General features: G+C 37.0%; 2 protein-coding genes and 1 long non-coding RNA gene across 4 annotated transcripts in view; 2 read left to right on the top strand and 1 right to left on the bottom strand.

The window, feature by feature from the left end:
* Positions 1-19516, bottom strand: part of lrba (LPS-responsive vesicle trafficking, beach and anchor containing) — an 807866-nt gene that overhangs the window by 348454 nt on the left and 439896 nt on the right. For both annotated transcript variants that reach the window (XM_073042906.1, XM_073042907.1), the window contains exons 38-39: positions 10501-10647; positions 7045-7181 (exon numbers count right to left, since the gene is read on the bottom strand). In XM_073042906.1, the coding sequence (XP_072899007.1) occupies positions 7045-7181; positions 10501-10647 (284 nt within the window). The remainder of the gene's footprint in view (positions 1-7044; positions 7182-10500; positions 10648-19516) is intronic.
* On the top strand, positions 1533-3310 carry mab21l2 (mab-21-like 2). Its single transcript, XM_073042905.1, has one exon. The coding sequence runs from the start codon at positions 1923-1925 to the stop codon at positions 3000-3002; it is 1080 nt and encodes a 359-aa protein (XP_072899006.1). The 5' UTR covers positions 1533-1922; the 3' UTR covers positions 3003-3310.
* On the top strand, positions 8579-11079 carry LOC140726480 (uncharacterized). Its single transcript, XR_012098648.1, has 2 exons — positions 8579-10042; positions 10532-11079. It is a non-coding gene; the product is annotated as an uncharacterized lncRNA (long non-coding RNA).

The raw sequence follows: 19516 nt of genomic DNA, 5'->3' as shown, positions 1-19516 counted from the left end.
ACACACCTTTAAAAAAAGAGGTTCATGTTATCAATGCTTTAAAGTGTTTTTTTATTTAGTTTGACGCATCAGCGTAATTCCGTGAATTTGGGGCTATTAAATGAAGTGCACTGAGCGGAGCCATTTATGTACCGTGGAAATCTGTAATGAAAAGTGCGATTAAGGATGGATACGTTGGTTGAAAGGCTCTTCAATTAATTGACGCTTCAATGAAAACGTTGGCCTAAATCGTTTGGATGTTAGTTGCAGTATCATGAGTAACGCCCAAAAATCACTGCGGAAATAAACTACAGCGACTAAAGCAAACCAGTGTAAATAATTCGTAGCAAATTTTCTTTCGTGACCAACATTGTCTATTTTAAAGCCCGTAATCTCGCATTTGAGGTGCAATTGTAGACCATCTTTAAAATCGAAAAGCACCCTTTGAAATTATTCCGCACCCGTCACTAAATCTGCTCATTTGCAGCGTGGGTTCCAAGCACCGCCGACTGTCGTCAGCTGGAAACATTCCGCGTCGCATCTTGCAGAAACAACGTGGCTTGAAAATGTAAAACAAATAATTTTATCAAAACCTTCATGAAAACAAGTCGGTGGAAACGATTTCAGATAAATTGAGAGAGCAAAGACAAGGTGGTTAGAAAGCGAAGCCCGTCGACCTGTTCCGGGTTAAGGGTATAACGAGAAAGCGTGGTATCGTTATTACGAACAGAAGGTACCAGCCCATTCTGGAAGGGAACGGGAAAGAGCTCTGCTGGATTAGTAAAGTTTGACCTTGATTAAAGCAGCAGGCGCGTCTCACTCAGTTCACTGCCAATATAAAATTCGTCAATGTACACTTCAACCACAAATATAAATTTTGCCTTAAACTTTATTTTGATGCACCCATTATATATACTACTACTTCATTACCAGGTTCAAACTAAAATAAAACCTCAAGTTTAATGTCATATGTACGAGCACGTATTTCCAATTTTTAAAAAAACGTTAATTGTATTTTCCGGACTACACCGATATTCACAGTAAAAGATGTAAATTGCAAACCCATCCAATGTAGCTGTCTTACGTCAGTTTAATTTTGAAGTCTGTACAAAAGAGAAAACGTATTTCCAAACTACACGATACCGAATTTAAACTCTGTTTCGTCACGTTTTCATTTGCGGTCGCATTCACGATATTTAGGTACTTTAGAATTCAACGTTTAGCTTTGCTATCGATATTCTCAATTTCTACAATAATATATCATTAGGAATGTTCCAAATGCCTATGTGCAAAATAAACATTGGTGTAAGATCGATATAAACGAGTAAATAGAACCCGTTCCTGCCCTGCCTGCCCTTGCCCCAGAGTGCAAGATGTGGCAGTCACAGCGAGTTGCCTTTTTTTTAACCCGCTGTATCCAATCTCCGAGTCCGCAATACCCATTGGTTCCAATATTGACAGATCACCGCGGATTGGGTGAAAGTAATAGCACGTGCACGTTAGGTTCGGCCTCTCGGTGTTGAGAACGCATGCTCAGCCCGGCGGGGACCATTCATAAACTAAACTCTTACACACTTCCTGAGCGTGGGGAAAAGTGGCCACAGGAATAAAAACAGTCAAACTCGGACTGAGAGAGCGAGCATTAGAGAAATGAACGCTAACAGACAAATTTCTCCACTTTTATCGTTTCACTACAACGACAATCGCCTCTGATGTAAACAAGATATTTTGAAGAAACCAGTTACTGATTTCGGAGGATATTGGTTGACATTTGTACTTTGTCTTTCTTCACTTCTCTCTCTCTCCCTCTAACCAATTAAATTCAATGCACTTGTTTCAAATTTGCGCCAGTTAAAAAGTGGGTGCCCACGGAACACCGGTAAGCGTTGGATCCATCAACCTATTGCGAGACTCCGGTATATAGTCCGGACCTGAGTCCCAACATGATTGCGGCTCAAGCCAAGCTGGTCTATCAGCTGAACAAGTACTACAACGAGCGGTGCCAGGCTAGGAAAGCCGCGATCGCTAAGACCATCCGAGAGGTGTGCAAAGTGGTCTCCGATGTCCTTAAAGAAGTGGAAGTCCAAGAGCCTCGCTTCATCAGCTCCCTTAGCGAAATCGAAACGCGCTTCGAAGGGTTGGAAGTGATCGCTCCAACAGAATTTGAAGTGGTCCTTTACCTGAACCAAATGGGGGTCTTCAACTTCGTGGACGATGGCTCACTGCCTGGCTGCGCTGTGCTAAAACTGAGCGATGGGCGCAAGAGGAGCATGTCCCTTTGGGTCGAATTTATTACAGCTTCGGGTTATCTGTCAGCCCGGAAGATCCGATCCAGATTTCAAACCCTGGTAGCACAGGCAGTGGACAAATGCAGTTATCGAGATGTGGTGAAGATGGTGGCGGATACGAGCGAGGTAAAACTAAGAATCAGGGAGCGTTACGTGGTGCAGATCACGCCAGCTTTCAAATGCACGGGCATCTGGCCCAGGAGTGCGGCTCAGTGGCCCATGCCACATATCCCCTGGCCCGGTCCAAATCGGGTGGCTGAAGTTAAGGCTGAAGGCTTTAACCTTCTGTCCAAAGAGTGCTACTCCCTGACGGGCAAGCAGAGCTCGGCCGAGAGCGACGCTTGGGTTTTACAGTTCGGCGAAGCGGAGAACAGGCTCCTGATGGGCGGCTGCAGAAAAAAGTGCTTATCCGTGTTGAAGACTTTGCGAGATCGACACCTCGAGTTGCCAGGGCAGCCCCTCAATAACTACCATATGAAGACACTACTGCTCTACGAATGCGAGAAACACCCCAGAGAAACCGATTGGGACGAGTCATGCCTCGGTGACCGCCTCAACGGCATTCTGCTCCAACTCATCTCCTGTCTCCAGTGCCGGAGATGTCCTCATTACTTTCTTCCAAACCTAGATCTTTTCCAAGGAAAGCCCCATTCCGCCCTGGAAAGCGCGGCTAAACAGACTTGGCGATTGGCAAGAGAAATCCTTACCAATGCAAAAAGCCTCGATAAGCTATAGTAGATCTTGCATTCCCAGCAAACCGATTTCAACGATTATTGCAAGGCACAAAAAATGAACTTACTAGATGATTAAAACAAAATACTTTAAAAGAAGCAAACGGACTTGACGTGAAACAGATTCAAGGTACATTTTAAACTAAATGTGACTGTTTTGTTTAGATGTTGTCAGCCTGTGAGGAACCTTTATTTAAGTATGCACCGTCTTTTAAAGGCCAAGAAAATTTCAGTTGTGAAATGTATTTTGCGTGCCAACCCCGTTCCCCTAAAAGAAACATGTAATAATGGTAATAAAATTATTTACCCTTACCTGCACTTTTTGTCAGTTAATTAACATCCGAATAGATTTGTTTGGTTATACCAGATTTTATTGTGCTTCTGAAATGGTTATTTCAATTATATTTTCTCCCGCAACGTATCTAGGAAAAAATATATAAAATGGCCTCTCTCAATCTTACCGACTTTTTAACTCCAAGAATTTAGGGAATGTTAATGATTCGATTTCCTCCAATATCAATTAAATTAATGCAGTTTATATCTAATACAATAATTAAAATGTGTATAATAAACCTTTTATTCCTCTTTTTGATATGTGGCAACTAGTTATTTAGGAATTATTCCAGAAGTTTTACGCTATCGGTAAACATTATAGAACAACGGCATGAAGCAATAGTTAAAGACATCACTGAGGATTTACATTCAAGAGGCGTTAGGTCGCGACTGCGAAGATTTTAAAGCACTAGCTTTTCTTGTCCGAAGATAGTCAAGTAGTTTTAAAGTTGGAGCTGAATTAAGAAGGGGAGTCATCAGTGAGCCTGCAGCTGTACAGTTTGAAAAAAAAATCAAGATAAAAACACCCCACAACAGAGCCACTAAAACGGTTATTTCGTTGGTATTGAAATGCCGACGAAACTACAATATAGACAAAATAAGCATCTTTAACAATGGCGCCAGTGAACAAATACGATCAACAAGGCCGAATCCTTCTAGTTGGGTCTTTATTCTTACAAAAAGAGCCTTACCTTGTCGGCGGTTACACGGAAAAGTGTAAACATTAAGTATTTTTACTAAAGAAATGAAAAATGAAAACTAATTCACCACTATTACGGCGCGATGAGTAATTTGATATTACAGGCCATACAGGCGCGGCGAATTAATTCTAATGTTACAGCTCTACTATACTGTCCACAGGTGTATTGATTAAAAACATCGGACTACGTTCATCTCAAGGAACATCTGAATTATGAAACGTTGGCACAGTATACTAAGCGATCAAAATTACAACTAACCACGTTACAACCCAAATACTTATTTTAAATAAAGCAATAAATACACTGAGCTTATTAAAATAATTTACTAATTGGCGAAAGGTCGGGGATATCGTTTAATACGACAAAGTCCTAAAATGTTCGAGGTTTATAAAACGAAGATTCATATTGAAATTTGATCACAGCGATTACCGCCTTAAATTCGGGTTTCAAGATTTTTGACATTCCTACGTCTGACTAATTTAGGACTTCACATTAAAACGTTTACGATTTTAAAAACTGAGAAAGGGCAGTCTTATTTTTTTAACTGAATTATCGCAAAACGTTTCCCTGTGTCAAAGGATCAACAAATGGGTAAACTCCATGTCAGAAATGTGCTTATTTCATCTGATTTAATGGAAGTGTTGCTACACAAGCAAAGGCCGTTTTGTGGCCTTTCAAAAAAACGAATCATTGATAAATTCGGCCATTCAACAGGCGTCAGAACTTGTCTTATCCCAGTTACGCAGCTACTGTCGGTAATTAAAACACCAAACTGGTGTAAATGTGAAGCCTGAGGTTATCTGCAAATCTTATCAGACTTGGATCTGGTAAAAGCTTGTCAGTCTGTTTTGGTTTCTGGTGTTACAAACAACAGCCTTTTTTTTACATGTTCAAAACGTCACGGTGGTGAAGCAAGGGGACCCTGCTTTGCGAATGGGCTTCAGGACATCATAGTTAAATATTACAATTCAATTTTTTATATTGGTGTTCCATGAGTTTCTCCTAACTACAATGAAATTAAGCCATCTTGATGACTGTAAAGCAGGATTACTATTTTATTACGTATTTCAAGGAGCAGAAAGGGCGCTGTGCACTTCATTTTAAATATTGGCTATATGCATGATTGAAGCTCATCTTGCGTTGTTATGTAAATTTCATCTGAAATCCAATTTAGATACCAGCCGGAAGACAGAGAGAAAAAAAATATCAATTACAACCTATCTCTGGAGCTGAGTTGTTAACTTCTCTTTCGACGATATGAACATTAAATTTTAGAAACAAAGGAAACAAACGAATGTGTCACAAAATATATGTCCCACTATGAAAATAGAGTATTAACGGAGACGCTAGAGTTCTTTCAGGCTCTGAAGAATATTTCTACTTTTCTAAGTTGCACACGTACACGTCCTCCCTCAAACCTAAAGGTAAACGTTAAGCATCAATAATGATCTCTGTGACATTAGACCCTTAAAAACAGGTGTCATCTTAAAAGATTTTTCTAAAATAATAGCCACTTGTTCCAAAGAGTAATATGGAAAGATTTGAAAATTAGCTCTCTTCCCCAATAGTTTATACTTCAGCCAACGTGTTCTACTAAACATGCCAATTTATGTGTGTGTGTGTGGGGGGGGGGGTGAAATATGAAATACCACAACACTTAGGCCAAATCTCAAACGTCATTGCTCCAGCCGGTGCAGCGTACAAGCTAAATAATTAAATGAATTTTAAAGGTACTATTCTCATTATTTGAGGTAACATTTATCTTTATTTCACGAGTTAACAGACTCCATATTTGACAACCCCCAAAGTAGACAATAAGAAACTACCTGTAACCCTGCGTAATAAACTTAAACATTTCCGATAGAAGGGTGTTTTCTCCTAACCAAAACGATACGAGGTATAATTTTCAAATCTACAAACGTAAATGAAGCTCACTAGTTTAACAACCCTTCTCCTTCCAAAATTAAGCACGTTAAATACTTTAAAAAATCAATCATGAGACTGAGCACCACTAACATACCAGTGAATTTCAAATCGCTAAATCCAAGATGCTGTTTTGTTTCTAGAAAACTAAAGGAAGACACAAAATGGAATAGGACTCCAAAATGACTAGAAAAAATAATGCGCAGATGCCAACTATATTAAAAAAGATCCATTGTGCCATGCAGTATTTCGCATTTTCATAAACCATAATCAGTGCTCATGCTTTTACAAAATGGAATACTAATAATCAGAAGGTCGGTACAATAAAATTAATTTTAAATTGATATATTAGAAACACGCATTTTATTCTTGTCATTGTCAGTCTTTTCCCACCACGCCGTTTAGTTTTAAGTCAATGAACAGAAACAGGCTTAAAATAAGAAAGATGACATTAATATTTGCTAAGAATTAAAATATGTTTTCGCGAAACCACAGCATTTTATTGCGTTTGTTGTGTGCACAAGATTCCGGAGGATTCTCAGGTCTTTTAAGGATCGAAATGGTAACTATTGCTAAATATTAATGCAAGTAAAGTTTACAAACTCTGGATTTATTTGTCATTGGATATTAGACGATAAATATTTGTTTTTCAAATCAGTAATTTAACCCGTAAAACTTACGACCGGTAAAAAAGGCGTTTTTTTAAACCAAAATAAAAACTAACAATTTCACGCACTCCATTTTTGCAGACCGTTGAAACATTTGAAAGGTTTCAAAAACTAGCAAAAGTGACGATATAGACTTTAAAAGTTGTACATTTTACAGATGGAATAGACCGACGTGCGTGGAAATCAAAATATATTAAATACACCTTGCAGTTTTAACATGTGCACGCACGAAAACAATCTTACTTATTATTTAACAGCAACATTATTATTTCGAAAAACAATTGTTAATTTCAGTTTTGTTATTGATGAATAAATGTAAAATATTCTGCTCTCTGACGTATCTGTGACTACTCATGTTAAAATTTGGTATATTTAAGAGCTCTTTCTTAAACTCTTCCCAAATATATCTATGGCCCCTTACCTTGGGGTCCAGTTTTTTATAACTGGGATCTTCGTCGTCCACTTCAAAGTACAGCTCGGAAGAGGTGATTGACAACGTCCCCTTAGCGACTACAGCTGGAGCTATAAGTTGGGCAGCCGTGGTCAAATTCACAGGTCCTAGAAATAGGTGATCAAGATAGCTTACTAACATCTTTTGGTTTCATGCAGACCAAATGAATCAAGCTTAATTAAAATATGTTTTTCCAGCAAATTTAGTTAAACAGTAAGAAAAACATGCACAATCAAATCTGAAAATGAAACAAATTAGGATACACCTCTATTTGCATTGCAAGATTGATGTGTTAGCCATTAAACATTGTCGATGTCGCGCTGCTGGAATAGTTTCAGTTTTCTTTTCTAACGGAATTCGCTGCAATTATAATCACTTGGTTTACTCATTCTGGTTTAATGCCCCGCAGGATGATTAGTTACGAGGGTTTTCAAACGTTTACTCGTGCTCAACACTCGCGTAACTGCTACTAAAATTGAATTAAATTTAATATATTTTTTAAAAATCGTACATTCAAATAAAACAACAGAACAGCTACCGAAGAAAGTAATACTGTAATCCTTACTCCTGTATTTATGTATGCATGGATGTAATGCATGCAAGCATGCATGCAGTGTAGCTTTTATGAGAATTGCCGTTGTTTTGATGTACTGGGAATCCACATTGCACAGCTGCTCGGCTGGTTTATGCTTGACTGCATTTCGTTGTAACAATCACGAAGTACAATGGGATTTCGAGAAGGATTATCATTTCGCAACAAGAGCACTGGGGCATTAGCTGTAAACATACAAAACTGATGGGTTTTGTCTGATATGCTCCAAATGACATAACTATGAAAGTTATGTTAAAGAAACGGTGTCGGGAAAAGGTAGATATAATAATGGCAACCCAATTAGGTCAGGATTTTCTTTTTAGGTAGGAAGTAATTTACACGTTTACACACAATCGGAAACCACTATTTGGTCCTACGTTTATTTTTAAGCTTTGATTTAGGAAACATAAACTATCTCTGACTAAGGTGATTGATTTCGTGAAATTTAATGAATACAACTTTCCGTAACACTTTAATAGAAATTCACGAAATGAAAATGAACCACTTGTCATATTTCGACGTGCAGATTTCAGAAGCGCTAAACTTTACCACCAGGCTACATTGAATATTTACATACATATATTATATAAGCGACATCAGATCAGGTTTACCCGTCCAAGTGGTGGAGGTAATCATTCTGTGAGTAATTGCCAAAAAATTTTCAAATTAATTGTCATTTTCATTGATTGCTTAGACCCGGGTAGTCTTTAATCTCTCATCAATCTTAATGTATGCCACCTCGACAATAGCGGGCGATTCTCATGTGAGATTACTGCAGGATTTGCCCTCTATTCCCAGTCTACAATATACTTGGTTTGCAGATGGTCAGTAGAGAGATACAAAACCGCCTTGATTTCCCCAAGCTCTTTCAAAAGTGGATGGAATCACCATCTCGTGTTCTCTGCCGTCTCTCAGAGACCTTAATGCATTAACATGTAATACAGGAGAGAAATAACATTTTTCAATCATGGTGAGACATTCAATTACAATGAGAACACAGCAGCCATCTGCAATGATCTGGCAATGCGCACAGCCCATGGGCTCTTATAGGAGACCCCAGATAACTTTCAGTTAATTTACACTACAGACTTTATTAGAAAGGATTACTGCTTAATCCTATTCCCAATGTCAAGATTTCATAATTAAACTCTGATCTCTCTACACTGCTGCGAATATCTGCGCTGTACTAGGAAGCTAGCTACATCGCAAAACAATTTCACACTTGTTACATTAGACGAAGGAGGGACTGAAAGGTTTAAATGCTAAATGATGCTATTTATGGCAACATCTATAGGTGAAATAATTTTAAAAGAACATCTCCAAAATAAATTAACGTGGCCGTTTCTGTTCCTGCTGTAATATAAAGAATCCCAAGTACATATTCTTTCCAAGATACATTAAAGCGCAGCAATGCATTTGGTGTTTATTTTTCATTTAAATGTGAATGCCATAAATTTGATTTCAAGCATCGTTTTCACCATATATCAAAATGCTACTAAATTGATAACCCCATTAACGCTTTAGAAACATTTTCATCTTTACCGCATGACGCCATGCTCCCTTTGGTTCAGGATAAGCAGCGCCCAGCGATCCAGGCGTTTCCCCCGAAAAGAGTTATTGGGGACATTATCCAAACCCACTCCACCCTTTCCAAACAGTGACAGTAACCCCTTTCGAAAACCATTCTTGTTGACAGAACATTTCTCCTCCCATGTCCCTCCCTGCGGCGGATATCCCATTCTCTCCCCAGCGCAGTTAGTTATCCTCTCCAATTTAAATGCAGTGATGTACGAGTTTTCTCCTCATTCTATCGAGATAATAGGTAGCAACAATCGTCGCCAACAAATTCTGTGAGAGAAGCGTTTTGGTCGCCTCGTATGAAGGCACCTGAAAGAATGCGATATCGCTGGCATACTTAAAAAAAAACATCTTTTGTATTCCTGAGAAACCTTATGACCAACCTCGCATTTGTCCCAAGCAAATCAAGAAGCAACTGCATTAATTTAAACTCTATTGCGATCTGAACTAAATTATTTAATTTTTGACATTATTTCCCTTAATTGATTGGCGCCAGGTAGTTAAGACACAACTCCGTATATAACTGATGAAAATGACGAATGTTAAAAGACAACGCTCATCAGATAGAGGGAAATTTCAGAATTAAGGTATCAGTTTTGATATTAAACAGCGAAAGAAAAGAAAACTATGCTGGAATTAGGGTCCACCTGGATTTTACAGAGGATAACTTGCAAATGTAATTTTATAATCGATTTTAATGCTCACATTTTGCGGATTGATGGTTCTTCGCCATATTCTGAACATCAGATTTGAACAAAATTAATTGTACTTTACAGTGATTGATACCAACAAAGTGAGGTAAATATTATGTGCTTATATATGTACAATGTGTGAATCTGAAACTCGTACCCTTTTCATGAATTTTTTTGTAAGACTGCTCTTGAAAAGTTGACCTCAGCCCCAAACATAGACTTATATTATAGGCAGTAAGACGTAAATTAGTAATGTCGTTTTAGGCACTGGGAAAAAAAGAATCTTCATGTCAAGTCATTTTTATTCCAAACTTTTCAAGGTGGCTAGAAATGATGTGGAAGAAAACAAACTAAAAACACAGGAAAATGTGAAACGTCAAATGCTCATGTGATGTTGGAGTTTTTGATTCAATTTCGAGGGAAAATGGTATTTTTATTGGCTTCATTAGAATTAAGTCAATCTATCACTGTCTCCACAAAAGTCTCTGTACTGAACCAGTGAAATTATACAGGGAGTTTTAGTTGTAACGTTAGGCTGGTGTAAAGAAAGACAAATTATTTTACCCGCCATGTTATCAATCTCCTTCTCTTCCAGTGAAGTGATGGTATCATCGTCTCCCTCCAGCACCATTTCGCTCTCGGAGTTCTGGCTGCTCACTGCTGGAGCCCGAATGGACTGCCTGCCTTTAACGAGCACATCATCTTCAGAACCTGCCAACACACACACAGCAGAGAGACCGGTGAGAAACTAAGATCGGCCCGAAGAGGATCGCTGTTAAAAATCAAATACAGTGTGCTAAAGAAATTGCTTATAGGCGATTGGCCCAACATTTCCTTTTCACCATTCCAGTTTCATATAGTTACTGGAAGCTGCAAATGTTCTGCGCATTTTTACAACTAGTAATACTGATGTAAATATAAAAGGTTGCTCGTATTAGATGTTTAGTTTTCACTGTGGTATCTTTTATCGTATTTATAAACGCATTTAAATGTACAACTTGTAGCTTTCCATGGTTAAATCACAATGCATCTTCATTTCTTACAACCACCGATGCTAATGGACGTTCTTATAAAAATATAGGAGCATCAGTCGCAATTCGCAAAAGTATCAAGGCAAAATAAAGTGAGTAACAGTTATTTCATACATGCAGAAGTGCAACAGTATTTCCTATTTTAATTACATAACTTTATCTCTCTACTCCAGGTAATATTTAATGTGTACAACTAAAGCCAAGAGTGTTCAACTTCAAAGCTGCCCTGTAACAGGGTTCCTTGGAACAAATCACCAAAAAACAATGAAGACCTTTATTCCCGCAGTTATTTCCAAATTCATCAACTCCAGTTGTTAAGTTTATACCTTTTGGACTTCCGATTTCAAAAATAAGTAATAAAAACAATTCAACACTACGGATATTAAGGGGTAAAGTTCGCCGACAATATTTAGAGTGGAGCAATACTTAGCATTATTTAGTGCTCTTTTTGGCAAAATCTGAAATCAAACTTCTAACTTCTGTCCGTACTCAGAATGATGATCGGAATAATACTTTCATATTAATACGCGGAAGTAAACCCTTCTTGGGATGAATAATTTTACGTAGTTCAAAAGACGATTATAGTTAAAGATGTAATTCTCAACAACTACCAGAAGAAACTTCTTTTTCATTGATGCAATATGAGTGAATTTTTAATCGATACAAATAAATATAATTAAACATTTTATTACGTATTTAATACTTCAATGAATTATGTTCGTGCAGCATTTTTAACCAAATCTATTTAAATGCAGACTTGATATCTTTCAGTTTTATAAACCCTTGAGCTAAAAGGTGTTCAAAACATTTAGGTTTCACAAATTATAACTCATAATCAGGAATTAAAATTATGCTCCTAAAACATGGATTTCCCATCGATAGTTTAATGATCATGACTGAAATAACTATTTGGGTGCTTTCTTGTCTTTGAATTTGAAAGTTCTAAAAAAGTACTAAAAAGTTTGCTGGATATAGTTCAGAAACCCTTTATATGTCTGAATACACCCTTTGGGAATTTAGACACTCTTCTTAAAAAAGCTCACAATTTCAGAAATACAATTACCATAATTTGATTAACAGCACAACCACAAAATTTCAAAATTCATAAATACATCTATATTCTGTAATTGAATTCTATATAAGCAAATTTTACTTAATATCTGTCCTTAACCCCTAACATTACCAGCTTTTTATACATATAACACTTTATTTTTATATAATTCTTTATACTTAATAATTGTTGAAAATGTTTTTTTTTGTTGTATGTCCTGTCCTGATTAACACCACTTCAAATTCTTAATCCATGTAAGTAAATGTATACGGTAAATAAAGCGGATCATTGATCCTTGAAAGTGGGATGGCCAATATTTTGCAAAACTAGAACACGTTTCCACTTCTTTCAAATACTATTTTACATTTCTAAAGTCCCTACAATAATAATTTTCAAGGATGACATAAGAACAACAATTACATAATGAAACGTTTCAAAAATCCACAACACATATAAAGTTCTATTTTCCTCTGTATATGTATCGTTTATCAAGTTTATTAAAAGGCCTCCCTTCAATTTTACATTTAATGCCAACTCTTCTACAGGAACAAACACAAATGTTTCAGCATGACATCATGCAAGAGCTATTACACTCCTTGTTAAAATATCAAATATTTAGCAATATCTTACATATTGCTACTCTACTGCAAATTATATAAAATATAAGAACAATCAAAAGAATTAACTGCTTTCCAGTATGGGTTCTTGATAGACCAAGCACACTCATTAGAGAAATACAAGGCTTTACGTCTGTGATATTTGTCTCTCATTAGGTCATGCAGTATTCATATATTATTACAAACAAAAGATATGTATTTATCAGCATCAGATGGCTATATAATTATTTTAAAAATAAGCATAGTTAAATTATATTTTAATATTAATATTATGTTCAATCATGGATTCTCCATTATATAAAAAAAATATCACCCCTAATTTGATTAACTCCAGTTAAGTTGATGCATGGGATCAGTTTTTCAAATGATGTCAAATCACTTGTTGGAAAGCAAACTATTTCTAAAGTCAGCCATAATGCATTAATGTAAAATAGTTCTACAAAATCTTTTTTCTACTGAAAATGCAGTACTATTTTACCATTATGAAATAGCTCTATAAATAGGAAAGCAAATAATACAAATCTATTTTATATCAGTTATTCGACCTGGATAAAGTATTTTGTTACATAAGTGGCTGAATATTTTCTATTTCGAGCTAGAAATATGAATGTGTTATTACAATAATACAGTTAGCCCTTTAACTGCCTCTGAAACACAACAAAAATATATTAAAGCAACACACACAAAATGCTGGAGGAACTCAGTAGATCACGCAGCATCTATAGAAATGAACAGTCAACATTTTTGGTTGAGACCCTTCTTCAGGACTGGGAAGAAAGGGGAACTCCTTAAGCAAATTTTACTTAATATCTGTCCTTAACCCCTAACATTACCAGCTTTTTATACATATAACACTTTATTTTTATATAATTCTTTATACTTAATAATTGTTGAAAATGTTTTTTTTTGTTGTATGTCCTGTCCTGATTAACACCACTTCAAATTCTTTCCAGTTCATTTTGGTGTGGCAAAGCTGTAGCTATTTCACTCAAAGCCATGCTTACCATAAATAAACTAAATTGGATTGTGATCTCAGGAAACAAAACAATTCAATTATTTAGCATACTACAGTAATGCAATCCCTTGTGGCATGCTAAATCAGTCATGTTTCAAATTTGTTTTCAAGTACAAAGCAGTTCTTTTTCCGCAGTGCTTCACAGCTTTCAAGAATGTATTAGAATATGATCTGCCTAATTACCATCTTAAATTGTCTCCAAAAGTTTACTCAGTTGCAAAATTAGCAATAAAAAATTAAACAATTCATAAAAGAATCATCAAATGTCTGAGTAAAAAAGAGAATAAGGCCAAAACTCTAACCCAGAGGCATGAAACCAAACTGCTTAGTTTGTGCAGGGAAGACAAATCATCAATTATCTTTGTAAATTGTTAATACAAAGAAAAAAATACACACACACACACACATATATATATATATATATATATAGCTAACTATGGGAAAAAGAAATCCTGTACAAATATTTAACATGGTTTTCCTGCAATTAACCCTCCCTTGAGGTTTTTCCAACTAACAGTGGTATTACTGCATCCCATTACACACACCAAAGAGTGAGTTATTATTCACAGCCCAACAGTACTTTTAATATTTTGTTACTTATAAATCTTGACCCATTCAGTTAGTGCAGGTAAAATTTGAGTAAGAATTCAGCTTTACTGTTATCTTGTTGACAGAGTTACCATATTCAAATTCTGACAACTTATGCGAAATGTATTGAAACAATCATTTCAAGTTCTACCAAATGATGTCAGCTGCAGTATTAGATTTACCAGGATACACAGAAAATTCAAAAACATAAAATAATAGTTCATCAGAAGGCTTTTTAATTCCCATTTTAAAACAGCATTAAGGAACACAGAATTTGGATAGGAGTGAACAAAGTTTCACAAAGACTCTGCTTCGTTAATTAAATGGAAATCCTGTCTTAGTAACTTACACTATTATTGTTTAGAGATACCCATACCTATAGATTAACTACTGTGGAACCGAATTCAGCATTAAGCAAATTCCAAAACATATGATAGCTAGGAAATCAATCTTAAAACAGATTTATACTGTGTGAAAGAGAAAATGTACAACATGGATAATGAAGTACAAAAAGCAGTAATAGTTGCAATATAAAAATATCCATGCAATCATTTTTACCAGATGCCTTTAAAAGGTCTTAAAATCAGCCCTGAAATAACGCAATTAAATTGTCAGAATTAACAAATTTGTTTTTAACAAGAGAGTAGCCTCAAGTACAATGGTGGGTCTGGTATTGATCGGCAGCACAGCGAACATTACTCTTCAGGTATTTACTCTGCCACCTCTACACCAGAGGCTTCAGTCCAAATCAATTCCAAGAAAAGATGGCCTTTTCCAGCAATAAATACATAACTAGCCTCAGCAGAACTACATTGCTCTGGGACATTTTATAGTAAACTGTTTTAAAGTTCTAGCCTGGTTTAAACAATTGCATATGTCCCAGGTCTATAGAATGAAAGGAATTCTCTCTAAAACCTGTTGTTAAATGGAGAAAATGAATTATAAAGAAAATGGAAGTTCAAGAGATCTTTTCCCCATTATTACACACGGAAAACAGGGTCTTGTTTCAAATGTCATGATTTCCATATCTGCAGATGGCAATATACTGCAATTCAGATGAGAAAGTTTTGGGAGGGAAACTGAAATAGTTCCTCTTTTAGAGTCATTGATATATACATTGCACAGAAACAGGCACTCAGCCCATTCGATCAATGCCAACCAAGGTGTCTTCCTGAGGTAGTCCCATTCACATGCACTTGGTCCATCTTCCTCCAAAGCTTTCCTATCCACTTATCTGTCTAAATCTTTTTTTAAGCATTGTAATTGTACCTGCCTCTCTCATTTCCTCCCATAGTTTGTTCCATATAGCCACCACCCTGTTTGTGGAAAAACTTATCTCTCAGGATCCCTTTAAATCTTTCACATGTATTACGTTCAGTTCTGGTCACTTCATTATAGGAAGAATAAGGATACAGAGGAGATTTACTGGGATGCTGCCTGGATTAGAGAATACATTTTATGAAGAAAGGTTGAGCAAGCTAGGGATTTCCTATTTGTAGTGAAGAAGGATGAGAGTTGATTTGATAGGTGTATAAGATTATCAGAGGCATAGGTAGAGCGGATAGCCAGCATCCTGTTCTGAGGGCCAATACCAAAGGATATCCTTTTAAAGTGAGTAGAGGAAAGTTTGGGGAGATGTCAGGGGTAGGCTTATACACAAAGAGTTCTGCCACTGGAACACAGTGCCAGAGGTAGTGGTAGGGGAGACGCAATAGGAACATTTAGAGACTCTTAGATTGGCACATAAATGTAAGAAAAATGGACAGTCATGGACAAGTAGGAGAGGAGGGCTAGATTGATCATGGAATGGGTTACATAGGTTGGCACAACATTGAAGGCTGAAGAGCCTGTACTATACTGTTCTATAATTTTTCATCATAAACTTGTGCCTATTCACAGACTGCCCAACCCAGTGAAAAAGACTGTGACCATCCATTTTCCTAATCCTCTCATGGTTTTAGAAAACTTATCAAGTCAACCGCAGCCTTCATTGCTCCTGGAAAAGCAGTCCCTGTCTACTCAGCCTCCTCACAACTCAAGACCTCCAGAACCAGCAATATCCTTGTGAACCTTTTCTGTATTCTCTTTAACTTAATCACAGCAGTCCAATATTATAGTAATCAGGACTGCACACAATATTCCAGATATGGTCACATCAATGTCTCATAGAGCTATAATAATATGTCCCAACTCTTGTACTGCTTGCCCTATCCGATGAAACCAAGCATTCTTCACCAACTTGTCAAACTGTGTACTTGCACCCCTAGGTTACTCAGTTCTACAAACTCCCCGGAACCTGTAATTCACTGTGACTATTTTGTCCTGGTTTAAAAACTAAAAATGTATCACTTTATTGAGTTAAACTTCATCTACCATTCTTTGGTCCAAATTCCCAGTTACCTAGATCTGTTTTAGCCTTAGACAATCTTCTTCAATGGCCATTATACCACCAAATAATAGAATCATTTCCGTTTCAAATTCAGACGGTCACTCCAGTCTACCAGTACATCACCCAGGACTAAGGATGATATAAAAGTCTCAACTATAGCCCAAGCAATTTCTTCCCCTGCTTTTCACAGCCTTCCAGGATATACATAGGTCCAGGGATTTATCCATCCTTATTCACTTCAATACTGCCAGAAACTCTTCTTTCATACTGTCAGAATTTTTCAGGACATCACCTGTTCCCTTTCCAAAGTCTCTAACTTCAATGACTCTCTCCATACAGATGAAAAATATTCATTTACGACCTTGCATATTTCCTGTGAAAACACCAATCCTTAAGGGAATTTATTTTCTCCCTAGTTGCTCTTTTGTTCTTGATATACCATTGGTATCTCTTAGGATTCTCCTTTACCCAGTCTGCCATGGATATCTCATATATCCTCTTTCTGCCCTAATCATCAGCTCATATATAGGCTGAAACAGTCAATTAATTTTAGGGTGCAGATTTTCCTTAGTGGGGTTTTCTTGCCCTACCTACTTCCTACATTCATTTGAATGAAAAAATAAGATCATAAGACATAAGAGTAGAACTAAGCCACTCTGCCCATTAAGTCTGATCCACCATTTGATCATGGCAGATATATTTTCCTTTTCTTAACCCCATTCTCCTGCCTTCTCCCTTACTAATCAGAAACCAATCAACCTCTGTTTTAAAATAACTTGGCCACGAGAGTCACCTGAGGCAATTAATTCCAGAGTCGGCACACTCTAGCTAAAGACTTTCCTCTTTTCTCTGTTCTAAAGGGACATTCTTCTACTCTGGTCCTAGACTCTTCCACTATTGGATATATCCTCTGCATGTTCATCCTATCAATATTTGGTAGGAATCAAGGAGAACCCTGCTCATTCTTCTAAACACCAATGTCTAAAGGCCCAGCCATCAAATACTCATCATATGTTAACCCTTTTAACCCCAGGAACATTTTTGTAAACCTCCTGTAGACCCCCTGCAATGCAAGCACATCCTTTCTTTGATTAGGGGCTCAAAACTGCTCACAATACTCCAAATGTGGTCAGATCAACACCTTATAATGGCTGAGCATTATGTCCTTATTTATACATTCTAGTCCTTCATTTATTCGAAATGAATGCTAATATTGCATTTGCCTTCCTTAGTACTGACTCAAACTGCAAGCTAAACATTAAGGAATCCTACACTAGGACTCACAAGTCCCTTTGCACTTCCAATGTCTGAATTCACTCCCATTCTTGTCTTTTGCCTCCCTCCCTTCTTTAAAAAGTGGACTGACATTTGCAATGTTCTAGAACCATTCCAGAATCTAGTGATTCTTGTAACATCATTACTAATGTCTTCACAATTTCTTCAACTACGTCATTCAGAACCCTGGGGTGAAGTTCCATCGGGTCCAAGTGACTTACCTACCTTCATACTTTTCAGCATCCCAAGCATTTTCTCCTTAGTAATGGGAACCGGACTCACTTCTGACACTTTTGAATTTCTGCCTTGTTGTGGGTGTCTTCCATAGTAAAGACTGATGCAAGATACACACAGCTCATCTGCCATTTCTTTGTTCCCCAATACAACCTCTCCAGTCTTGTTTTCCAGAGGTCCAATATCAAACTTCTCTTTTTGTCTTTATATATCTAAAATCTTTTGATATCATCTCTTATATTAATGGCTATCTTATCTTCATATTTCATCTTTTCTCTCCTTATTGCTTTCTTACTTGCCTTTTGGTGGCTCTTAAAAGCTTCCCACTAATTTTTACAAAGTAAGCTCTTTCTTTTGTTTTTATCCTGTCCTTGACTTCCCTTATCAGTCACGATTGCCTCATCCTCCCTTGAGATTAATTCTTTTTTTGGGATGAACTGAACTAGCATCTTTGAATTACCCCCAGAAACTTCAGACATTGCTGCTCAAACTTCATCCCTGCTAGCATCCCCTTCCAATCAACTTTGGCCAGCTCCTCTCTCATGACACTGTAGTTACCTTTATTCCACTGTAATACAGATGCAGCTGATTTAGGTTCTCCTTCACAAACTGCTGGATGAATTCTATCGCATTGTGATCACTATCTCCTTAAGCTCCCTAATCAAATCTGGTTCATTACACACACACACAGTTTAGAATTGCCTTCTCCCTAATGGGCACAACCACAAGATGCTTAAAAAGTCATCTCGTAGGCATTCTACAAATTCCATCTCTTGGGATCCCACACCAACCTGATTTTTCTAATCTACCCGAACTTTGAAATCCCCATGACCTCTGTAACATGGCCTTTTTACATGTTTTTTCTGTCACCCATTGTAATTTGTACCCCACATTCTGGCGACTGTTTGGGAGCCCATATAGAGCTCCTATCAGGGTCTTTTTACCCTTGTAGTTTCTTAACTCTACCCACAAGGATTCTATATCTTCTGATCCTATATCACTTTCTAAGCATTTGATTTCATTGTTTAACCAACAAAGCCACTTCAACCTCTCTGCGCACCTATCTGTCCTGTGATGTGATGCACATTCTTGAATGTTCCCAGCTGTGATATACATTCACCCATGACCCAGTGATGCCACAACATCATACCTGCTCATTTCTAACTATTGTACAAGATCATCTATCTTATTTCATATACTGCATGCATTCAAATGTAACATCTTCAGTCCTGTATTCATCACTCTTCTTTTCAATTTTGTCTCCATGTTGCTTGAAGTTAAATTCTTATCCCTTTCTGAACTTTTTGTCTAATTCTTAATTCTGGGGACTTCACTCTCCTTTTCTTTTACTTTTTCCCTACTTTCCAAGCCATGGACCTA

Source organism: Hemitrygon akajei, chromosome 4, assembly GCF_048418815.1.
Source record: "Hemitrygon akajei chromosome 4, sHemAka1.3, whole genome shotgun sequence".
NCBI classification, from domain to species: domain Eukaryota; kingdom Metazoa; phylum Chordata; class Chondrichthyes; order Myliobatiformes; family Dasyatidae; genus Hemitrygon; species Hemitrygon akajei.
This window is presented reverse-complemented; position numbering and strand designations above follow the sequence as displayed.

Coding starts and splice junctions, on each gene's coding strand:
- mab21l2 (XM_073042905.1), top strand. CDS start 1,923: ATGATTGCGGCTCAAGCCAAGCTGGTCTATCAGCTGAACAAGTACTAC.